The sequence below is a fragment of the Lepeophtheirus salmonis genome, unplaced genomic scaffold (genome assembly GCF_016086655.4).
Source record: "Lepeophtheirus salmonis unplaced genomic scaffold, UVic_Lsal_1.4 unplaced_contig_18362_pilon, whole genome shotgun sequence".
In the NCBI taxonomy this organism is placed as follows: domain Eukaryota; kingdom Metazoa; phylum Arthropoda; class Copepoda; order Siphonostomatoida; family Caligidae; genus Lepeophtheirus; species Lepeophtheirus salmonis.
Window position 1 is genome coordinate 10,421 of NW_027292835.1, and position 22,007 is coordinate 32,427.

The window sequence follows — 22,007 nt, forward strand, 5'->3', positions numbered from 1 at the left end:
TTTTAAAAAAATCTGTCAATTTAACGATTGAAGAACTTTTTTAAAGAGTGAATACGAAATTGTATATGTTCAGAAATAATTGATGAATTTTCAGGTGCTAACACAATGCTTAAAATAATTATAATTTATTTTTAAAAAATCTACTGAATTTAGAAATCAAATGTTTAACTAAAGTCACACTTATTCTTCAATAGCATTAGGCAAAATACTTGAATGCCTTTTATTCTAAGAATAATAAAAACAGATTTATGTATGTGAAGCTTTTAGTTAATTTCAAGTAAGTAGTCAGATTTTAACAATCAGTAATTGAAAGTGTGATAATAATTAATTGACAATTATACCTCTTTTATAAATGGCACTTTTATTAATTTACATCTGTGCATATATTTCCATTTTAAGTGTATACCCTAATGTTATTTGCAATAAATTTTATGATACGAATTATTACCAATTATACAAATGAACATTCTAATTATAAAAAGTATACAATAATAATTATGTCTCTTTATAATGCATATCATAAATTATAGGTTTCCAATGTAAGATCACAATATACCCGAAAATTTGTATCCAATTTACAAATATTGTTACATAATAAATATATCCTTGATCTATTTTACAACAATCCTTCTGTTCTCATTAATAAATGAATGTATTTATCCACACAATTACTTCTGGAATCGAGAATATATATCGTACTTTTCAAAAATATATATAAAGGTAAGCCCAATTTTGGTAAAACTCCTCAACTATACATAATAGTAATATTTGACACTTTGATATCTTAATGGTTTTAAACATCCAACGTCCAATAATACTAGGAATTATAGTTATTTCAATAAAAGAAGCTACTTATTTAAGCACATAGTGAATAAATTGTCATTATCGTTATCCCAAAAAGAAGCTTTCGACAAGTATTACATTAAAGGATTTGTGCAATTTTAGACATTATATAAAATTTGAACGATTTGTAGGATTAATGTCACAAAAACTACATTTGATAAAATAGAAAAAGAACATTTATTTATTTAAAATAATGAGAATCCCAGACATTTCCTATGAAAAAAAATATATATAAAGAAAAAATGAAGCTCTGGCTTTGATTTGGCTTTTGATTATTTAAAAAAACAAACACATTTATTTAAAAAAATAAATGTTTCAACTTATGTAATACTATCCATGGTGATAAATAACAAGCTAAAAAAGCTTTCAAGAACTTGTTATGCGGTACAAACATGATTTGAGTAAGGTAAGTACTAGTCATTTTGAAATACTTCTTCCACCTTAGTTCTAATTGTGCTTCCTTCCAATTTATTTATTAAATAATGGGTATTTTTTTCTTTATGAACATTTTTGATGTGTCGAGCAGCTGAAGCCTGATGAGAAAACTTACGTTCGCAAATTGAGCAAACGAATCTTTGTATCCCAGAATGTGTAGTACTATGCCTTTCTAGCATCCAACGATGAGAAAAGACTTTACCACATTCCACACAAACATTGTCGGATCCTCCAGGAGAGGTACTTTTCTTAACGATCTACAAAATATCGTGACATATACACAACTTTATATATATTAATAAAAATGATGAGCTCAACTCACACTTTTACAACTCTTTGATGGAACATTGATGGACACTGGGGGTGAATCTCTTTCCTCCGAAGATGACGATTTGAGGAGACAGGAATTAGTATCAACATTGGCTGGATCAACATTTTCTGAGAGTGAATTATCATTCATGGATACATTGTCTTGTTCCACGACTTCATAGTCTTTGACTTCTTCCTTCACTTTCTGACGATGACAAATATTTTCTGCAGCTTCTGTGAGACCTCTAATCTGGAGATCTTTGGCTGCTGCGAGTAAGCTTAGAATCTCAGACTCTTCAACATTCACTTCCCTCGGTACATGTATTGAAGCAAAAGTTGCATGTGGAAGGGGTTAATGCCCTTGAGATAAACCACAGCATAGACTCGTGGATCATGACCAGAAAATAAATCTGTAATATAAAATAGACGTGAGGATGATGCTCGTGAGAAGTTCCAGGAATGGAATTGCCTTCAAAATAGGGAGAGCAGGCACTTAGCACAAGTCGATGTGCCTTGAAGTTTTGTCCATTGTAGAGTGATAAAGTCACGTCAGTCATGTTTTGATTCCCCAGAAGCCGCTCCATAGTGCCCCAAATCAGTTTGTGGTGATCGTTCCATCGTAGGCAAAAGTCTTCTGCCGTGTCCATCTCTTGAAACATGGAAAGTTTACCTAATGTTCATGTAATAAGAATTTATAGCTAATAATTATTAGTCATAAATAAACAGTAATAACTAATGATTAAAAATACGTTACACACAGTTGTGAGTTTATAGTAAATATGTAGCTAAAATGCTAAACAACAAAATTTGGTCACTCAAACTAATTTCTATTTCTAAACACTTGCCTCTACTTGGAAAATTGTTTTTATTATTATAATCAATCTAACATTGCCATCTTCTCGCTTTTTATTTCCCTCTCGAGACCTACTAATATCTGGAGTGGAACAAATATCCGTCACTCAACCTCATGTAGGGGAGAAGTGTATTTTTTAAGGTTAAAAATCCAATGGTATAAACTAATTGATTTTGTACATTCTTTCTCTATAATACTGTCTTATATAGTATTAATATTATTAATCAATTAAATCTCATTCATCCCTTTCACATCTCTCTTTTTATTTATAAATTAAATATTTACATTATATATATATTGTGCATCCTTTGCATAGATAGTCATCTGATGCTGATGAAATAACAATGGAATAAAAGAGGTTAAAGTCAATTAGGTTATGGATTCGATTTTTAACCAAAAAAAAAATACACTTCTCCCCTACATGAGGTTGAGTGACTGAGTCTTGTTCCACTCCAGATATTAGTAAACATAATTGTCACAGACGTCATATTATGTGTATTTTATCTCTATGTATGCTACTCACAGGCCTCTCTTCACAAAACTTCCATTAAACAGCTGTTAAATGGAGTAACAATAACAGAGACTCATCTTATCAATTATCCTGGACCTTAAATTTTAGAAACCACAACCTAGGATAATTCTTACTTTTTCATATCGAACGTTTTCACTGATTTCAAAAACTGCATCCTAATTGAAGGCGAGGGAATCTTGGGGATCAAAGTTGATATTTTTATTACATAAAATGTACAAGTTTCCAATAAATCTTAATGAAACCTCATTTAAACCTGCCTTTATAAATAAACTTCAGAACTTGATTGAATATTACTTGATGCTAATGATAATTGTTTTTTTTATTGATTAGCTAAGAAAAATACTTCATTATTTATTTAGTTGTCATAATTTTTATCAACATTCTGGAAATAAGATCGTCTAACGACAAAACACCATAATTTTGATACATTTTAGGATCAGATATACATAGAAACTAGGTAATAGAGTGATGATATTTTGATAGACAGTAAGTTCTATGTCCTTATGTTTGTTGGTCCAATTTTGACATCTAATAGCAGACTATTTACTATAATATTAATGAAAAAAGGGTTTTTATTGTTATAAAACTTGATTTTTAGGCCCCCAAAATGGCTGTCATCAACAATGCTCTATTGCGTGCAAAAACATTCCAAATATAGTTTTTTTCTTTTTAATTACAATGAAACAAGAGGTTTTGAGGTTAATATGAATATTTGGCTTTTATTTAAATGACTTCTGTTCGCCCAGGAATAGCAACTAGCAATGCCAATTAGTAGCAAGGTGGTAATAAAAAAAAGAGGAGGAGGAGCTTGTTATAAATGACGCAATTGAAAGAAATTTTTGTCAGTTGATAGAAAGAGTGAAGAGTGAATCCTTCAAATTTCTATATGAAATGTTTCTGTTTGCTTGTTTGACACGAAAATCCACAATTCTTGCCAAGTATGCGGCAGAGGTGGGGAACTTCTCAGAAATTGTTGAAGCAATCATTAGGCAAGAAAAGGACAACAATTTTCCTGCGGGATTCAAGACCTATTCCATTGGATCCAAACATTTAGTTCATCGTCTGACGGACAAAGAGTTTGTATTTATTTGTGTAGCAGACAAAGAAGAGGCTCTTTGGAAGGAGTATCTGACTGGCATTCAAGATAAATTCCTTCGCTATTATGCTTCAGACAATGATTTTTCTACGGCATTGCCCATGTCACTCAATTCCGAGTTTCATCAGGTCTTCCTGACCCAAATGAATCGCCTCTCAGGACCTCGACATCTTACAAAGTTGGACACGGTTCGAGAAGAAGTTGATCAAGTGAGGAATTTAGCCGTGTCCAATATTGAGTCCATCATCGAGAGAGGAGAAAAGTTGGAGCTTCTTATTGACAAAACAGAAAATCTATCGTCTACGTCCGTTCAATTTAAGCAGACGAGTGTAGCTCTTTCACGGAGAATGCGGTGCCAAAACATGAAATGGACAATCCTTGCAAGTTGTATCATTATATTACTCATCTATGGTATTTTGGCTGCTTCTTGTGGAGGATTTGCCTTGAAAAAATGCTTTTGAGTAAATATATATATGTATCTTTTCCAAAATAAGGTCCATTAAGTAAATGTTGAATGGATCTTTGAGTCACAAAAACAAATGTTCCTGAAGACACACTTGTTTAGTCATGGCGTGAAATCAGAGTTTGTATCCCTATTGAAATTTAAACCATAATGATCATTAAGATTCTTTAACTTTGTGATACTTTTTTCCTCAATTTTTCTATGTAGAAATACTAAGTTCTACGTAGGTACAATACGATGAATATATTTTTTTACAGTTGTATTCCTTTATCAAAAAAAAAACGATTCTATTATTTATATTTTTTTATCTGCATATATTGCAATATAGTTTGTATATATATATATATATGCTTAATGCTTAACACAATATTATATTTAATTACTAAGAAAGTGTCTTTAAATTTTGTTACAATCTATTATTTGTAGTTTTTATATATATAAAATCATCCTAAGAGACATTAATAAAAGTCAAAACACTCCTTATATCAGTTATTACATAGTATAAACCAAAGACGTTTTATTCTTCAATAGGTACATCTGTGAAATGGGATTTTTAGGATCTTTTGTTAAAACCGGAGTCAAACTTGGTACTATTGGTGGGCTCGTATTTGTTGCTCACGATCAAAAGATTCTGTCGAATGCTGAGGATGGAGAAAAGGTTTTCACTGAACTGAAAACACTTTTTAACGAAAATAGCGATCTGCCTGACACTCAATTCATTAGAGAGAATATTCCAGATCTATCAATCAGTGCTTCCAAATGGAACAAAGGTGTTGCAACTACTTTTGATGGGATTCGAAATTCACCCAGCACGATTTCTTACTATGCTGTACAAGGAAAAGATTTTGTTGTTTCTAGTTTGGATGGCCTCAATGCCACAGAGGATAAGTCTGAGGATAAACAGTAATCTTAAATAAATATTTTCTTTTAGTAGTATCTATTTATAAATAACCATAATTGAGTGTTTGTTCATGGAACAATGCTCTCTTAATGCATTAGTGTTCAAAAATTGAGCGATCTTTGATTGTTTATCAAATAAAGATATGTAATTTGAATAACTCTTTTTGTCTTTGAATTTAATCATTACATTTTCCACAGTAATACTATTATTATTCCCACTGTGTAATTGTCCACATTGACAAAGGATGTATGCTTTCATTGTTGGTATATTAGGTAAGAGTAAAACAATTTGAAAACATAGTTAATGACCTTATATAAGCAGTAAATTTAGTTGTACAATCTTGTTATGTATTATTCGTCTAAATTGCGGGGAAGCTATTTACTATAGTATTATACTTATCTATTTATGTGGTAATTTCCACTTCCTTGCACGGACTGCTGAAACATAATAATTATATAGCCTTATTTATCAAAATCAATTATAACTTTTACATAGTTATCAACATTCAGTTTAAAAAATTTCATGATGTTATAATGGCTCAACGTTTTAGAATGTCGGGACTATATAAAGGAGGACTAACACCTTATAATTATATTAATAATTTTTAATGTAAGATATGATGAAGAGGGTAAAATGAGGTCTATCTACAAATAAATAGCTATGTTTGTTAATAATTCTGCCCTTATCTGGTAGAACAATTATAATATATCTGACTTAAATCAAATTTTACAGGAGATCCAAAAACGTAGGTATCAGAATTATAATTTATTTTTAATAGGTTGAGAGTCAAATTTTATTTATTTTTAAATCGGAGGGTAACTATCAAGAAGTGTTTATACTAGCAATATTAAGTGGGGATCATACTATTTAGATCCATTGTTTTAGCAGACATGGGCAGTATTAGAATATTTATCAACGTTTTCGGTAGACTACTTTGAACGACTGGATCCAAGTCATTTATGAATATTTTTCAATTTATTTTCTTTACATAAGGATATATAGGTATATTTTTCTAGATAACTCAATAATATATTAAGAATAATTGGATATTGTGTGATGAAATGATCCTTTGAAAAACAAAAAGATCTTAATTTGTCATTTATCTTCAATATAATAAATATAGAGTTTAATGTAATCATCCAGCTAATAGAACCGAATATGATGCCTTGAATAAGCCTCTTTTGCCTTGCAATTTTGACTATCCTCTTTAGAGAGACATATATATTTTAGTAAATATATAAATGGTACTCGGGAAATCAAATTTCCTAAAGAATTCCTACTTTCATATTGTTGGAACATTTAGTAATAAATACCAATAATAGTTCTGCAACTGATAATAGGAAGTATTTTGAAACCTCCACTCGCCTGACTACAATCATTATAGTTCAATAGCACTTGCATGTCAGAAATAAAGTTGAAGGAATCAATAAGAAAAAAAAAAATTAAATAACGCAAATACTCACCAATAGGGAATCTAAATTGTGCAAAATATCTTTAGTGTTATAATTTTCATTTATTTGTCCAATCAATACCATAAAAATCTAATTATTTTGTTACGTTTTAACTATTGTCTTAAAAACCCCATTTTTAACGAGAATGGGCACTCGGCAGAGTGCAAAACTCCACGTAAAACATTTCCCATGTTTATGGTAACACAATGATTTACGAGGTTAAAGGTCACTATCACATACCTTGCTGTTTAAGTTTATTCGAGAATTGAGAATATATTGAAGAAGCTAGGTTAATAGAATTTCTATTAACCTTGGGTAGAACTTGTTTAATTTAATTAATTTTTTTTATTAATATACAAAGAAATACACAAATTTCAAAGTATTTATTCCTTAATTTCTTTGCAAGTAAGAAACACTAGTAACAGAATTACCTATGTTGTATAATGCAATCTTTCCTCCTAAAAGAAACGAGAAAAATTGTCAAAAATCAGTCGATAGCTAGGCACTTCCTTCCGAACTATGGAATTGTAATTCAACTAGTTATAGAATCCGGCATTTCACAGAGTACCTTATACAATTTTGTTGTTGAGTCGCTACTAAAAATGTGTCTCACTCTCCAGGTCCAAATCCTCGAACGGGAGGGCCACTTGTATCGAAAAGAAATTATCCTCAAGTTAGGCATCATTTTTTAAAATTATTATTTATTGATTAATAAGATACCATTTTGGAATGAATATATCCATACATATAATTAATTTAACCAAGCAATACATGTGTATGTATAATGTACATAGGTAGACTATCCCTTCTCTCTAAAGGCCAAGAAGTATAACGGTGACGGCATGATTCCGGAGACCTCTAGTTCTAGATGAAAATATTGTATTACCTTCCATGTCAGCAAAATATTTGGACTTTTTAAAGTGGATTTTTAAGGTCTAACAAAGCTTATAAAAAGAAGTAATCTTAGTATATGGTGACTACTGGTACATTTAATGGTGAATTACTCATTGTATTTTATTCTTATTAGCTCTCGTTTCTGTTTTTGTTGTATGTTTCTTCCAAATTATGTATATTGACGGATTTTATTTAGTTATTTTTGCTTTGTGATATGTGTATAATTATTAGGCAGGTTTTTAGTAGAGGGATAATTATAAAATAAACTGTTTATTTATATGATCTTTTTACGTGATTCGTCTTCCTTCATTGATTTATCATGGCATTTTTTCATATAAAATGATAACCTCAGAAAAAAATTTAAGCACTCCCCCTCCTTAAAAAAACTAAACATATAATCCTGCACCCGCCCCCGAATCTATAATATTTTGGACCACATTTATTGAAATTATCAAACTATAATTTAGTTGAAATAAAAAAAAATTGCATCGATATCACATGTTGTAAAATGTAACCTTGTCTTTTTACCCGTAGCTTTTAACAACTATACAAATGTAATTATTAATTTAAATTAATGACGTAGGTATTAGTGATGTATCAGATTTATCTTGATATCATTCCTTGAATATTTTTATCGTTCCCAATTCGAGTCCTCAGAGCTACATATTAGATAGCATTTCACAAATGCTTGAAAAGAAGGTAAGCGCTTGGTGCTAGGTTGAGACTATACAGCGGGTGCAATATAACCTACCATCCAAGCTCTCTTAGCTTCTGGCGCGTCGTTAAAGATGTGTGTGGCCTGGTGTTGTCTTGATCGAATACAACACCCTTTGTATTGGTCAATTCTAGCCACTTCTGGTCTATTGCCTGATTCAATGTGGTCCAATACATTGACAATATAAGTCCAAATTGGGTCTTTTGCCCCATGAGAGCTGCTCATAGTGAAAGATTCTTTTCTAATCCCACTAAACACAAGCTATAACCTTCTTGGATGTTAATTAAGGTTAGGTGATCGTTTAGGCGCTTCACCGTGCTTTGACAACGATCTTTTTCGGCTGTTGTTCACCTATGTTAGAAAACGTACGTTAGAAAAATGAATCGATTTCGTTACGTTTAACAAATGAGCCGCAAATATCAATTCAATCCAAAAAAGTTCTTTAGCCGAAAACTCTTTCCTCCAACAAGAAACAGAAAAAAGGCCCGAACTCATTTAGTAGTTAGCCAAATAAGTCAACCATACCAACTGCCATTTATCTCTTATGTACTCCCCAACTATTACTGTCATATTATTTCTTCGCTATTTTTAAAATGAATTACATATTATTAAAATCTACATGGTATTTTATTCGATATTGTATTACAATATTGTTTAATAATATTCTATTAAAATTCCTTATTTTAATATGCTATTAAATTTATTCAAGAATTAATCAAATCAAAGAAATAAGTACAACTTAGACTTCTGCAGCATCAAGAAGAATCAGTTTCGGAACATGAGGACTTGGACTTATATCAAATTCGATTACAACCTAGCTCAAAGTCATCATGTTGATGCCTTTGAGGACTAATGCCTAAAAATGCTCTGTTTGATGGAAATGAAATCAAACTATACAAATTCAACATGCCTACATTCAAATCTGATTTTCAAAAGATTAGATGACTGCTTACTTTTTTCACGCCTATTTTATTATTACTGATCGATTCAAGCCTTGTCTACTATTATAATTATTTTGAATTTATCTTTAATCAATTAAGTTCTGAATTATCTGAACTATTTCACACAGTTAAAAAAACCCATCATAATTGAACGTTAAAAAACTTATTTTATTTTACCGAATTTTACTTGTTCTCCTCTTGAATGAAAAACGTTGATTAGTTAATTAATGGAAGATGAAATAATAGAAAATAAATATAAGTTTAATACCATAATGGAATAACTAATTAATTCTTGGAAATGATTATAAGCAGGAGCGCTGCTAGCTTTTATCATTTGGGGGCTTAGTACCAAAAGCTATCGTCACAGTTTTATAATTACTTATATAAATATGGTGTGTACAAATTACGTTGTCTGTACAAGTTGCAACTTGTATAAGCAAAGTTTACTAGTTGATTTTTTTTCGTCTTAAAATTCAATATTTAATTACGATATTGTTTATTCTAATTATCATTATAACTGTATATCCATAAGACATGGTTTGAGATTTGACCCCAGTTTCACTGGCAATATAGGGAAAATATCAAGTTTCGAATTCTTATAAGTAATACATATTTTCCTAGACAAAATTTGATGTAATCTGAATTAAGAAATACAAAATATGCAATGGTTTTTTAGATATACTCATTTTTGTAAAGGTGTGTCTAACATGACTGAAATAAAAATATATTTTCAGCATTTTCAAGTTCCACAAATGAATCAATTAGTCAAACACCTGTGATTTTGAGAACCTGTAGTTGTTTTGTGACAAATTGGGCCTTGATATACTCAATATCAAGTAGCTGTTGCTATTTGATTGCACAATATCTCGCGTTCCGAAACATGGATATTTTGCTCAAAAATCAAGTTTCTGTTGCTTCGTAAAAAAAAAAAAAATCAAAAATAATAAGTAATAATAATTTGACTCAAATTGGGTATCAAATATTCATAAATAAGTATATCCCGGGTATAATCGAATAACTTTTCACAAATGTGGTTCATTCTGTATTTTTGTCACGACCTCTCGTAATGTGAAATTTTGCATAAAATTTTAAATATGTAAATCGTAAAAAAATTGGAAATATTACACCTGCTAAGAGAAAATTAAACACATTAGTTTAAAGTATACTATTTCATTTAAAAACGATTAAGTTTTCAAGTAGGTAGCTCCTAAACTTTGTTATGTACAAGTAATTTTAATGACGGGCGGTATTTTTTCACACGTTGATAAAAATAGACAGTAGGGTTTTTTTTAATAATGTTCATGTACAAGAAATAGGTATCAATTTAAAGCTGATTAAATTACCAATAAAAAGATAGGTAAAAGAAGCCTTTAAGTCTTTCCTATTAGTGATATGTCTAGCCAAAGCAAGATATTTATCGAAAAGTTTGAATTTTTGATTCCCCTTTGTCACTTGAGACATATTTTTTAAATGATCATTACACAAAAGGTATGGAAGAAACAACTTAACATACAGTTTTATTTTAAAAACCTAGCCACTATCTATCATTTTAACATAAATAATATATATATGGCCACTTACAAACAACATCCATTTATGAATACTTCTTGTAAATCTTTTTAGCCTGTTTGGTTTGAAATTCAGTGATGATGAAAACTGTTTTTTCTCACTAAAAAAATAATCAATACTTTCAAAATCATACTTCTACATGCATCTCTCTGTGTCTATATATCAAATCATACCATGGAACACAGTTTAATATGTTGAATATCTCTGGAAGAGCCTAATCCAATTTTTATTTTCTAAATATCTCCTTCAATTATACTATTTAACAATCTACAAATCAATTTATTGATAACGTACTATTTCACAACATGTATATAGTAAACTCCAATTCATAGCTTTGTGACAAGATACTCACTAGTTTTTTCCAAACTAATTCCATGTACAACATTGGTGTTAACTTAAATTACTTTATTGAAAAAACAGATTTGTCAACTTCTATGAAATGGTATGACTTATATATATACAGTGCACCCTGCGACTGTTTTTCATCATACAGGCAGACAAATAGATTAAATTTACTTTGTTAACATAGATATATGTTGTTGTTTTTTTAAATGGATTTAGTTTTGAGAAATTAAAACAATCTTTGTGTTATATTTCATTTGAATTAGGTCAACCAATTAGTTTTACCGATTGGGGATTTAGCGCCTTGGCTCAGCTTGAAAACTGCAATTGTAACCTACGGAGACAAAATAAAATATAATATTTTATATATAAGAATGTCAGCGAAAGGGAATTGATTAGTTAATAATTATACATGAGCTCTTCCGGTGATGCAGTTTTTATCTCCTCGAACTAGTGAATATACTTAAAACAACATAACATAGTTATAATATGATATGTTTTTTTTTTAAATAATTGATTCAAAACAATATGAAATATGATGGTGGTATAACCTTGTATTTCTATTTATTTATATAAACAATTTACATACAGAGAGAAGGAGTCAAAAGAAAGGCAAGAAGTGGAGAAAATGGCTTGATATATATTAAACATTTCTCAGCAACCTGGAGGTCAAGAAGAAGGACGATCCAACAGCATCAATGCGCCATTCCGGTGACGAGTTCAACATGGACGAGATCACCATCAGGAGGGCAGTTCATGATGACCTCGACCTTAATAGCTTTTTTAGGACTCCAAGACATCTCCTCACTGTCATGATGAGGGCTTTAAGGCTTGAGAGACGCAAAAAAGTCCTTAATTACTTGAAGAGTCATCCGTCGACTCTGAAGATCTTCACAGTCGACCAGGTTTTGAACAGTAGAAACGTCAGATCTATAGCAGCATCACCAAAACAATGTGCTCGGAGTCTTGGCTTCTGATGGGAACAACAAACACAATGAGAAACTTTCTATAAGGTCCTGAGGTGGAAGTGCCCTGTCTGAAGGTTAACAATGATGGGAACAGCTATGTGTAGACCCAAGACGGTGCCCCAGCCATGCAGCCTCTTCCAGTCCTGATCTCAATCCCCTCAACTTAAGTGTGTGGAGCGTATTAGAGAGCACGGTTGGGAAGACATCACACATAAATGTGCAGAGCTCAAGGTCAGCATCAAGAAGCAATTGATCAAAATGTCTGCTGATTATATTGTGGCAACCTGTACCAAGTTCCGACGTCGTATGGAGGCGTCCATATTTAATCATTCTTGTCAATATTGATTTTTTCAATAACATTTTTCAGTATACTTTTCTAATAAAAAGTTATTAAGGTTTTGGTTTTGCTTCTTCATCACAGAAAATATCCCTGCCGTATCTGTATATTACTAACAAAGGGTTGCCCGGCGTAAAGCTTGTAACCAAGTAGCGAAACGCGACGGTTAGCCTGAGGTGCAGCGTTTTAACACTTTTTTGCAAGATATCACTTTTTATATGACGTCACTGCATCATTTTTCTTACTGAAGCAGGCTGAAATATAAATTATAATAAAGAGAGTGATTGATAAACCACGCCTAGCTCAGACTCTAAAATTGCTGTGGGAAAAGAATAAATTATTTTATTCTTTGATTTTTCCTTTTTTAAATTTCCCATTAAAGAGAAGAGATCGAAGTTTTCAAATTTACATTAATGATTTATTGATTGTTATTATAATGATAGATCTACAGTTTAAGTTACAACGGTCAATTATTGTCAGAGGAGGGAACTTGGGCTCGAGATTTGACTTTGACTCCATAGTTTAATATAAAATGTATATTTTTACATTAATTATATATGAAACCCTTATACAGAAGAAACATCAAAATCTTTGAACTAGAATAAACAAATTATTGGATTAACAAAACTCCATATTATAAAAATCTGCTCTAGTTAAGCTAAGTTTGTCTTCTGGGCATTGAATAAGCATCTTTTAAAAAGTAAAATATATTAGATAATATCAAAACTCCTAATTATATCTCCAAATAATAACAAAACAGGAACCTCTAGCGAAGAAAAAAAATGTTTTTGGGTACCGATACATTTTTCAGCTATTGATCAAGTTGTTCCTCGTTTCGCTACTTGGTTTAAAGCTTTAACCTGGCGTTGCTCAGCTTAAGGAAGGAACCCTCCTCCCCCAAAGGACTAGCTACACTAATATGCATCACTGAGAATAATTATCCTTAGATATGTTAAAAAATCCCTTCTTTATGAGCGTCGATCACTTCAAAAGCATGTCAGTTGTATTGCATTTTTGATGAATATTTAATTTATTTGAACTTTTATTTTTGCTAAAACGCTCATGTTGAGCGAGATAATACCTTATGATTATATTTTTCATATATGAAGTACTTTATAATCACCTGTTTGTAGCTAAATTCATAGGAAAAAGAACAATAATGGCACGCCTCACATTTTGAACGTGGTTTAAGGACATTAATAACTTTTTTCTTTTTGACATATATTAGAAGAATAACAAAGATATATAATATGTACAAATTTTGAGAGTCGTAAATCCACTTTTTATTTAAAAAATATCATTTTAATATGAGGGAAGTCTGGTGATCTTTACTAAACTCGTGGCCAGGCCAGGGGCCAGGAAGATAAGAACGTTGGAAGAAAGAATGAGGCTGGATTGAGATTTAAAAAAAGGGGTAATATACTCTATATAAAGACACAATAGACACGAGGACGGGTAGCATCCTCGTGGAGATTCACACACTGAAATAAGATAAAAGTAAGATAAGGTACACATAACCAAATAAATAAAAGAGTAGATTTATATTAAAGGGTCAAGCGGGTTGATTGCGTAGACACTACAGGAAGCTTTATCCAATTTCTTCGTGTGTGGTCAACAATTAAAAGAGTCTTTTGTGCATGTTAATACTTAATTGTTGAATAATAGTCATAGAACATATGAGTCAATTTTGAGACTTATTGATTCATTTTTAATTTAAAAAATATCATTTCAAAAGAAGGAGCTGATCAAATTAAAAAAATATAAAACAAAAGATGTTTCGACATTACAAATTAAATAACAATCATATCATTTGTAAAGAAGGAATGCCACAAACTTCAAAAAACACTTATTATGACTGACCTCTTTATTCGTCTTTGTGTCACGAGTTAAAGAAAATCTACTAATAGATAAATCAGCTAAATAATTACAGCTTCTATATTCTCCTTACTTATTTAAGTTTTGAGCATCATCAGCTGATATGCTGTTCTTCAGCATATCATATTTTTATGACGTCATAGGAGGTGTGTTCAAATAGAAAGGTGGCTGTGTATTTGTAGGAAAAAATATTAAATCAGTCATCGATATTTATGTTGCCCCTTCAAAGTAATCCTCTCAGATACAATACACTTGTACCAACGATTTTCTAATCCTCGAAGCACTTATCATAAGGACTTTTAGGTATAGCCTTGAGTTCTTCCGGCCATGCAATATTTATCTCATCAATCGTTGCGTCCTTTCATAGGTTTCTTCAGTTTTGGGAACAAGAAAAAGTTACATGGGGCCAAATCCTTGAATATGGTGGCTGAGGCATTATTGTGGTTTTGTTTTTGGCCAAAAAATCTCGTGATACAAAAGCCATGAATTGTTTTTCCACAATTCCGGACGTTCTCTTCGTATTGCTTCTCGCAAGTGGTGTTTAACTTCAAGATAATACTCTTTATTAAGGAGTACGACCATATGGTAAGAACTCTTGATGCACTAAGCCACTGTAGTTGAAGAAAACATTGGCATATTCCCGGCCATCTTAGAAGAGTTTGCACCACTTTTAAACATTTTTTTTTACTCCGAACAGTTTTTCCGTATACCACTGTACCATTACATGGGGTTTAGAGCACTTGATTTCATTTTTTACACACAATTTGATACTAATTCTTTGATCCATGTTTTTCAATAGCAAAAAATTGCCGAACACGCTAAATACTTCTAATTGTTATGCCTCTAACAAACAAACTAAGCATATTATATAGCTGAAACAATAAATAAATGTTCGTGGCGAGTGTACTAACATATAAAAATCGAACATGTCAAATGTACGTTGTCCGCAAAATTTGAAAAGTCCCCTTTCTTTTTGAACACACCTCGTATATGTAATTGTTTTTACAAACACCTGTTATGTCTATTTTTTTCCACATCTATAATTATAACTATCCAAGGTGAAAAGAGCTTGAACTTCATGGTATTCAGATAATGACAAGATGTGCCAATCCTTGGGGTCTGCTTTCGTTTTTCTAAATAAGGGGAAAATGGTAAATTAAAGTTATCAGCAGACAAAACAGTAGATAATTTTTTGAAAGAATAGTTACTGTAGTTTTCGTATTATTTATAACAACAATGACTATTCTTCAGTGCCTTATTCAAGATTTTAATTAGGAGGGCTGATTGGAGTGACTGGATGACTCAACATCAATAAGGCCGATAAATAATAGTACTGAAAAAAATATTGTGAGCTCTAGTCCCCGGTGATTACACTTCTTTTCTTTAGTTAAATTAAATTTCATTTATGGGTTCATGCAACGAGTATTCTGCTAATGGGCGTAGTTTACAGGCGAGACGAAAAAAAGATTCGTTCACTGAATCAGTTCTAATCCCCCCTCATTGATTACTACGTTACATGATTAATTCGGATCGAACTCCATTTAATCCAAATTAGTATTAAGTAATACTAGATGGCTGACTTTAGTTGGACTTAAACAATTTCTGCGTTCAGAGATTATTTGTCCTATCTTGCTTGTTGAAGACACGTTCAGATTGGACAGATGTAGCAATAATGCATAGTCTTTTTTTCATTAATTCATCAAGTCTAGGATAAATAATCTGTCAACTTTTCTATAGATTTTTCTAAAATATATATAATAATAATAATAATATCTTGAAATTGGGACTTTTGTTCGTGGGCTGGGGTAATTCGCCTCTTCTACCTCCAAGCTTGTTCCAAAACTGTCGAGTCAATAGGATAATGTTACTTTCTAGTAGCCATGCATTTCTCACAGCATAGGTATTAGGGATACTATTGAATATAAATAGGAGGGGGTTGAGGCTGCCCCAAAAAGGGTGCCTGTCAAATTATTGCGTTAAAAAGGTTGGAGCAATATCGTTGCGTGGTAATATTTGGGCAAGCAAACTATTGAATGAAAAAAAAATCCATCTTAAAAACTAAAGCACACCCCATCCCGTGGCAGTTTAAATTCTTGCACAGATGCTTCTTTGAGGACCAAGGATCCCTTGTGATATCCCATAACACAATTCAGTTCACTTGATGCAAAAGTTCAAATGTCAGTTCAACATTACTTTTATCTTAAAACTTCAATATCGCACGAATATATCAGCTTTAATTTTTCCACTTGTTAACCCATTATTAATCTAAGTGTACATTTAAGTTAATAAATGATTATGAATTGATATCACATGCACAACCCGTGGGGTATATTTTTGTATGTTTCAAGAGGTCCTTGATGCTCATGGAAGCGGCGGCGCGGGAATTTAAATTGACTTGGAATCCAGCACTTCAGCTGCACAACCCGTGGACCAGAGTGTAGTATACCATAACAGAAGAGGTCCTTGATGCTTAAAAACGTTATGACAGTTGAGTTTAAACTACCTTGGAGCTCAACACTTCACATGCACAACCCTTGGGCCGGTATGTATTATAGCACATTAAAAGGGTCCTTGATGCGTAGAAACGCGAAGGCGGTGGAGTTTAAATGCCCTTGGGGCTCAGCACTTCACTTTCACAGCCTGTGGGCCCGGATGTATTTTTGGATATTACGAAATGTCCTTTTAAAGAGTCAGTTCTTTTGATGATTCAGTTCTTTTGGAGAATCAGTTCTTTTGTTAAAACAATTCAGTTGGTAAGTAGGTGACTTTGCAGTCGTTCGTGTGCGCGAATTAGAGTGCACTCAAAGTATCGAGCTAATAAACTACCGTGCAATAATTGAATATATTCATATTTTATATTAACTAAACAAAAAAGTATAAATGGGGAGAAATATTTGATTGAGGTTGAGTGATATATTATATATAAAGGAAACTTATGGTATAAACGAATGAATCACTCATGCAACTGAGTCCGTTCAGTACGTTCACTAAAAAGAATCGTTCAAAAGAACAAATTGTTCGCGAACGGCACAGCACTACATCATACTCGGGAAAATCAAATAAATCATTTTAAACTATCGCCGTTGAGTCATTTGGGGGATCGATGATGAGAATGAGATTCTAATATCTCCATTAGGTATATACATAAGAGCTCTAGTCACCGGTGATTACACCTCTTTTCTTTGGTTTAATTAAATTTCATTTATGGGTTCATGCAACGGGAATTCGGCTCAAGGATCTAGTTTTCAGGCGAGGTTGCACGTTTCCCTCCTCCCTTTAGGTTAAAGACCCTATCTACATCCATAATTCTGCTATTATGTATATTGTATAATTCACATACTGCCCATAGTTGTTAGCAAAAATAGAATCTGGTCCCAGTTGACAAATGGTTGCCATACCTGTTCCGAAATGATTAATGATTTTTAAGAAACTCGGTAACAAAATATATTCTTAAAATAGACTATTTTATATTTATTCATGTCTATAAAGGACATACAAAAAGAACTGCTACTTAAAACCATTTTAAATTAGTTTTTTTTTCTTAACAGAGTGATTTAAAATTTTATTTTTAAATTTGTTTTTGAGTGAAAAAGAAGTTTTGTACAAAAGCATGAAAAATCCGACAATAACCTCATATTTTCAATATGAAGAAATCATTTTATTAAATTTCTTCTTCTTAATTTTTATCAATGAAGAAAATCACATTGATAAAACTTATGATTTTAGTAATTTTTTGTGCATAACTAGCTTTTTTTATCCATTCTCAACCTCGATTGTCAAAAAGGAAAGGAAACATTTGAAAAAACATAAGGTATTTATGCTTCTGTATTTTTCTTGTTGCCGACTATTAATCATTATTTAAATAATAGTTATTAATTATGTACGTTGATTAGATAACATTTATTACCCAGGAATGAGTATTAAATGACACGAATTCTAAATGAAGGCCCTTGATTGATATAAATTAATATAAAAATCCTATCTAATACCTTTCTTTAGTTCATAATACGTAAAGTCAGCTGTTCTAAATAATAGAAGAATCAATTAATAAAAGTTAATAAAAACAGCGAAAAGGGAAATATATCTTTGTTTGTTTCCAAAATGAGCTGTGGAGCTCTATAGTTTATCTAAAGTATGCTATTGGATTTTTTTATGTTTTTGTCCTCACAAAACCTCTTTTGAACTCCAAAGACTAGTTCATCTTTAAATTTTTTGGAATCTTAGTATATTAAAATATGAAGATCTTTAGTGAAATTTTCTTTACTTTATATTAAAGTCTAATGACTTAACTTTACTCCAAATTTTTATACTTAGCAATTAAATTATTCACAAGAAAATGAAAGTCCCATAAAATCACCATATTACATCTGGTTCTAATGTAAATATCAAATAAATAAATTTTTTTTTTTAAATTACAAAATCATCGTAGAAATACTTTTAAGTGTAATTTCATTCTATTTGCTTTGTTAAAAGAACAAATCAAATTTCGTTACTCGAAAAAGGAAGTATTCAATTGAAAAATAATTTTTCCTAGTTTTTGTAGTAACATTATTAAGGAGATAAAAGTTTTTGCCTTCAAAGAAAGAAAATACTTTTTTTGGTTACGCAGCGTAATTAAGAAAGGAAATGTTGATATAGCTAAATATATGCTCGTTAATATACTACAAGTTCCAACAAATCTTTAAGCTATCATTATTAAAATATTAAGAATGAGAAAAATATTTCATTGAAATCATCTCACCTCCGTTGGTCGATTCGACGAACAAAGGGATGTAATGATTCCCAATTTTCTTTTGAATCTATGAGTTAGGCCACTTTGCAATTAAAAATACATCTCACAGGTACCCAAAATCTTTTTTTTTTAGGGTAGGAGCTTTGAAAAAAAAATAAAAATATGGAAAGCCTTATCGAGTGGCCAAGAACGGAAGATTCCTTCCGAAACTAATTGAAAGAAGACTTCAGAGACTTGGGCACAATTCAATTGTTTTCTCTTTGGATCTTTCAGTAATAATGAAGAATCCCTTAATGTTGGATCTGTAGCTTAGTCCGACTAAGTTCTTACAGATGTACAAATTAGTATTTTGTTAAATTTTAGCACCTTTCCTAATGGAAGTGGAGAGCTCATTGTGGTCACATAGTTTTAAAAATATCAACTTGAAAAAAAATATGTTAGCGTATACAGGATTATTTATTGGTTTTGATGTAATAGAACTTATGTCGAGATGAACTTTTATTGAATTGTGAAAGCTGTTATGAAAGCATTGCCATCATTTGCAACATTGACTTTATCAAAAATGAAAATTTTGGAGCTCCCTTATGAATTTTTAGTAGGTGACCTTGCATCAAGGAATGATAGGGATGATTTCATTCAGGCATAAGAAACAATTGGGTATCTTAATGTTATTAAAGACCTTACCGAAATGGGAAAAATATATTGGGGTTTAATAACGAATGACGAATCACAGCTCTAATTTATATTACTAGAAGCCTGTATGAGGCAAAAATTTTATTTCAATTTAGGCTGTGTTTTTGTCCTCTGTGCAGCTATGGGGGAAAAATCGATGCTTTTATGACAGATGCCGTATCAAAAAACTCAGGATAGAAGATTAAGTTCTCTTTCAGCTCAACACCAGTTATATACCTTACACTGACTTTGTAAGTTTCATATATGTTAAAGACTAGATGCCCATAACTTGGCAACCTTATATTGTCTATAAAACATACTAAATTTGAAAGAGAGGATAATTAAGAGAAAACTTGCACTTAGAGGTATTTAACGCGTAATAAATCTGTTACAAAAACAGCATTTATAGTGCTATTGTAGTATTACTCGGAAAATAAACTTTAAGAATTACAAATAGATATTTTTACTAAGGCAATGTACTAGATGACAATATTACTTTTCCATATTATCGCCATATAAATATAATAAAATAAATTAATTTAATAAAATATTACTCCCTTGTGTGGTCTTTACTTTTTATACAAACCCGTTGTCTTAAGGGTCAAAATAACCCTTTTTTAAAATATCCCACAAAAAGTCTATGGTTGAGGTTTGAAGTAAATTATATCATACACAATTAGTTAAACCCCTAATAGCTTAATTTTCATTTAAATATGTATTAATTTTATAAGCAAAAATGAGCATCAAAATATTAAACAACACGTGGTTTATAAATCTAAGTCACATGAAGAAATATATTCTCCTATGTGATATAATTGAACTTATTCGAAGAATAATACAAAAAATACCTACTACTCTCTGCCTCGCCTAGGGTTGATGTTGTAGATATCAACAGCGCAAAGTAGATTGAAGGTTAGTCATATACCAGGTTCTCAAATTCTGGCCATATCAGCGAAGAACTTTTGAATTTGTCACTATTATTCTTTGGGGTTGTGAATAAACAAAATATTGAATTGATGTCCGAATGGGCCATGGCATACTTTGAAAAACAAAAAGTAATAGTTCTGAGTGGCACTTCATTTTGTATTCTATAATAATGGCACGCCTCACATTTTGAACGTGGTGTAAGGACATTAATAACTTTTTCTTTTGGACATATATTAGAAGAATAACAAAGATATATAATATGTACAAATTTTGAGACTCGTAAATCCACTTTTTATTTAAAAATATCATTTTAATATGAGGGAAGTCTGGTGATCTTTACTAAACTCGTGGCCAGGCCAGGGGCCAGGAAGATAAGAACGTCGGAAGAAAGAATGAGGCTGGATTGAGATTGAAAAAAGGGGTAATATACTCTATATAAAGACACAATAGACACGAGGACGGGTAGCATCCTCGTGGAGAGCCACACACTGAAATAAGATAAAAGTAAGATAAGGTACACATAACCAAATAAATGAAAGAGTAGATTTATATTAAAGGGTCAAGCGGGTTGAGTGAGTAGACACTACAGGAAGCTTTATCCAATTTCTTCGTGTGTGGTCAACAATTAAAAGAGTCTTTTGTGCATGTTAATACTTAATTGTTGAATAATAGTCATAGAACATATGAGTCAATTTTGAGACTTATTGATTCATTTTTAATTTAAAAATATCATTTCAAAAGAAAGAGCTGATCAAATTAAAAAAAAATATAAAACAAAAGATGTTTCGACATTACAAATTAAATAACAATGCCTAAATTATATCATTTGTAAAGAAGGAATGCCACAAACTTCAAAAAACACTTATTATGCCTGACTTCTTTATTCGTCTTTGTGTCACGAGTTAAAGAAAATCTACTAAGAGATAAATCAGCTAAATAATTACAGCTTCTATATTCTCCTTACTTATTTAAGTTTTGAGCATCATCAGCTGATATGCTGTTCTTCAGCATATCATATTTTTATGACGTCATAGGAGGTGTGTTCAAATAGAAAGGTGGCTGTGTGTTTTTAGGAAAAGATATTAAATCAGTCATCTATATTTATGTTGCCCCTTTAAAGTAAGGGAGGTTTTAAATCCCTCTTCCTAATTT

At 31.3% G+C, this 22,007-nt stretch overlaps 3 protein-coding genes across 3 annotated transcripts; 2 read left to right on the forward strand and 1 right to left on the reverse strand.

Annotated features, from left to right (window-relative positions):
• Nucleotides 1-344: 344 nt before the first annotated feature.
• Nucleotides 345-2,474, reverse strand: LOC121118499 (uncharacterized). The gene is given in 5 exon segments (XM_071893910.1): nucleotides 345-1,535; nucleotides 1,601-1,896; nucleotides 1,899-1,997; nucleotides 2,057-2,257; nucleotides 2,346-2,474. Coding segments are annotated over 4 exon segments (864 nt in total). The 5' UTR covers nucleotides 2,247-2,257; nucleotides 2,346-2,474; the 3' UTR covers nucleotides 345-1,256.
• A 1,333-nt stretch (nucleotides 2,475-3,807) lies between these two features.
• Nucleotides 3,808-5,589, forward strand: LOC121118029 (vesicle-associated membrane protein 7). The gene has a single exon (XM_040712562.1). It carries the CDS (start codon nucleotides 3,864-3,866, stop codon nucleotides 4,527-4,529), a length of 666 nt encoding a protein of 221 aa, XP_040568496.1. The 5' UTR covers nucleotides 3,808-3,863; the 3' UTR covers nucleotides 4,530-5,589.
• Nucleotides 5,076-5,438, forward strand: LOC121117595 (uncharacterized). Its single transcript, XM_040712039.1, has one exon. It carries the CDS (start codon nucleotides 5,076-5,078, stop codon nucleotides 5,436-5,438), a length of 363 nt encoding a protein of 120 aa, XP_040567973.1.
• Nucleotides 5,590-22,007: the final 16,418 nt, after the last annotated feature.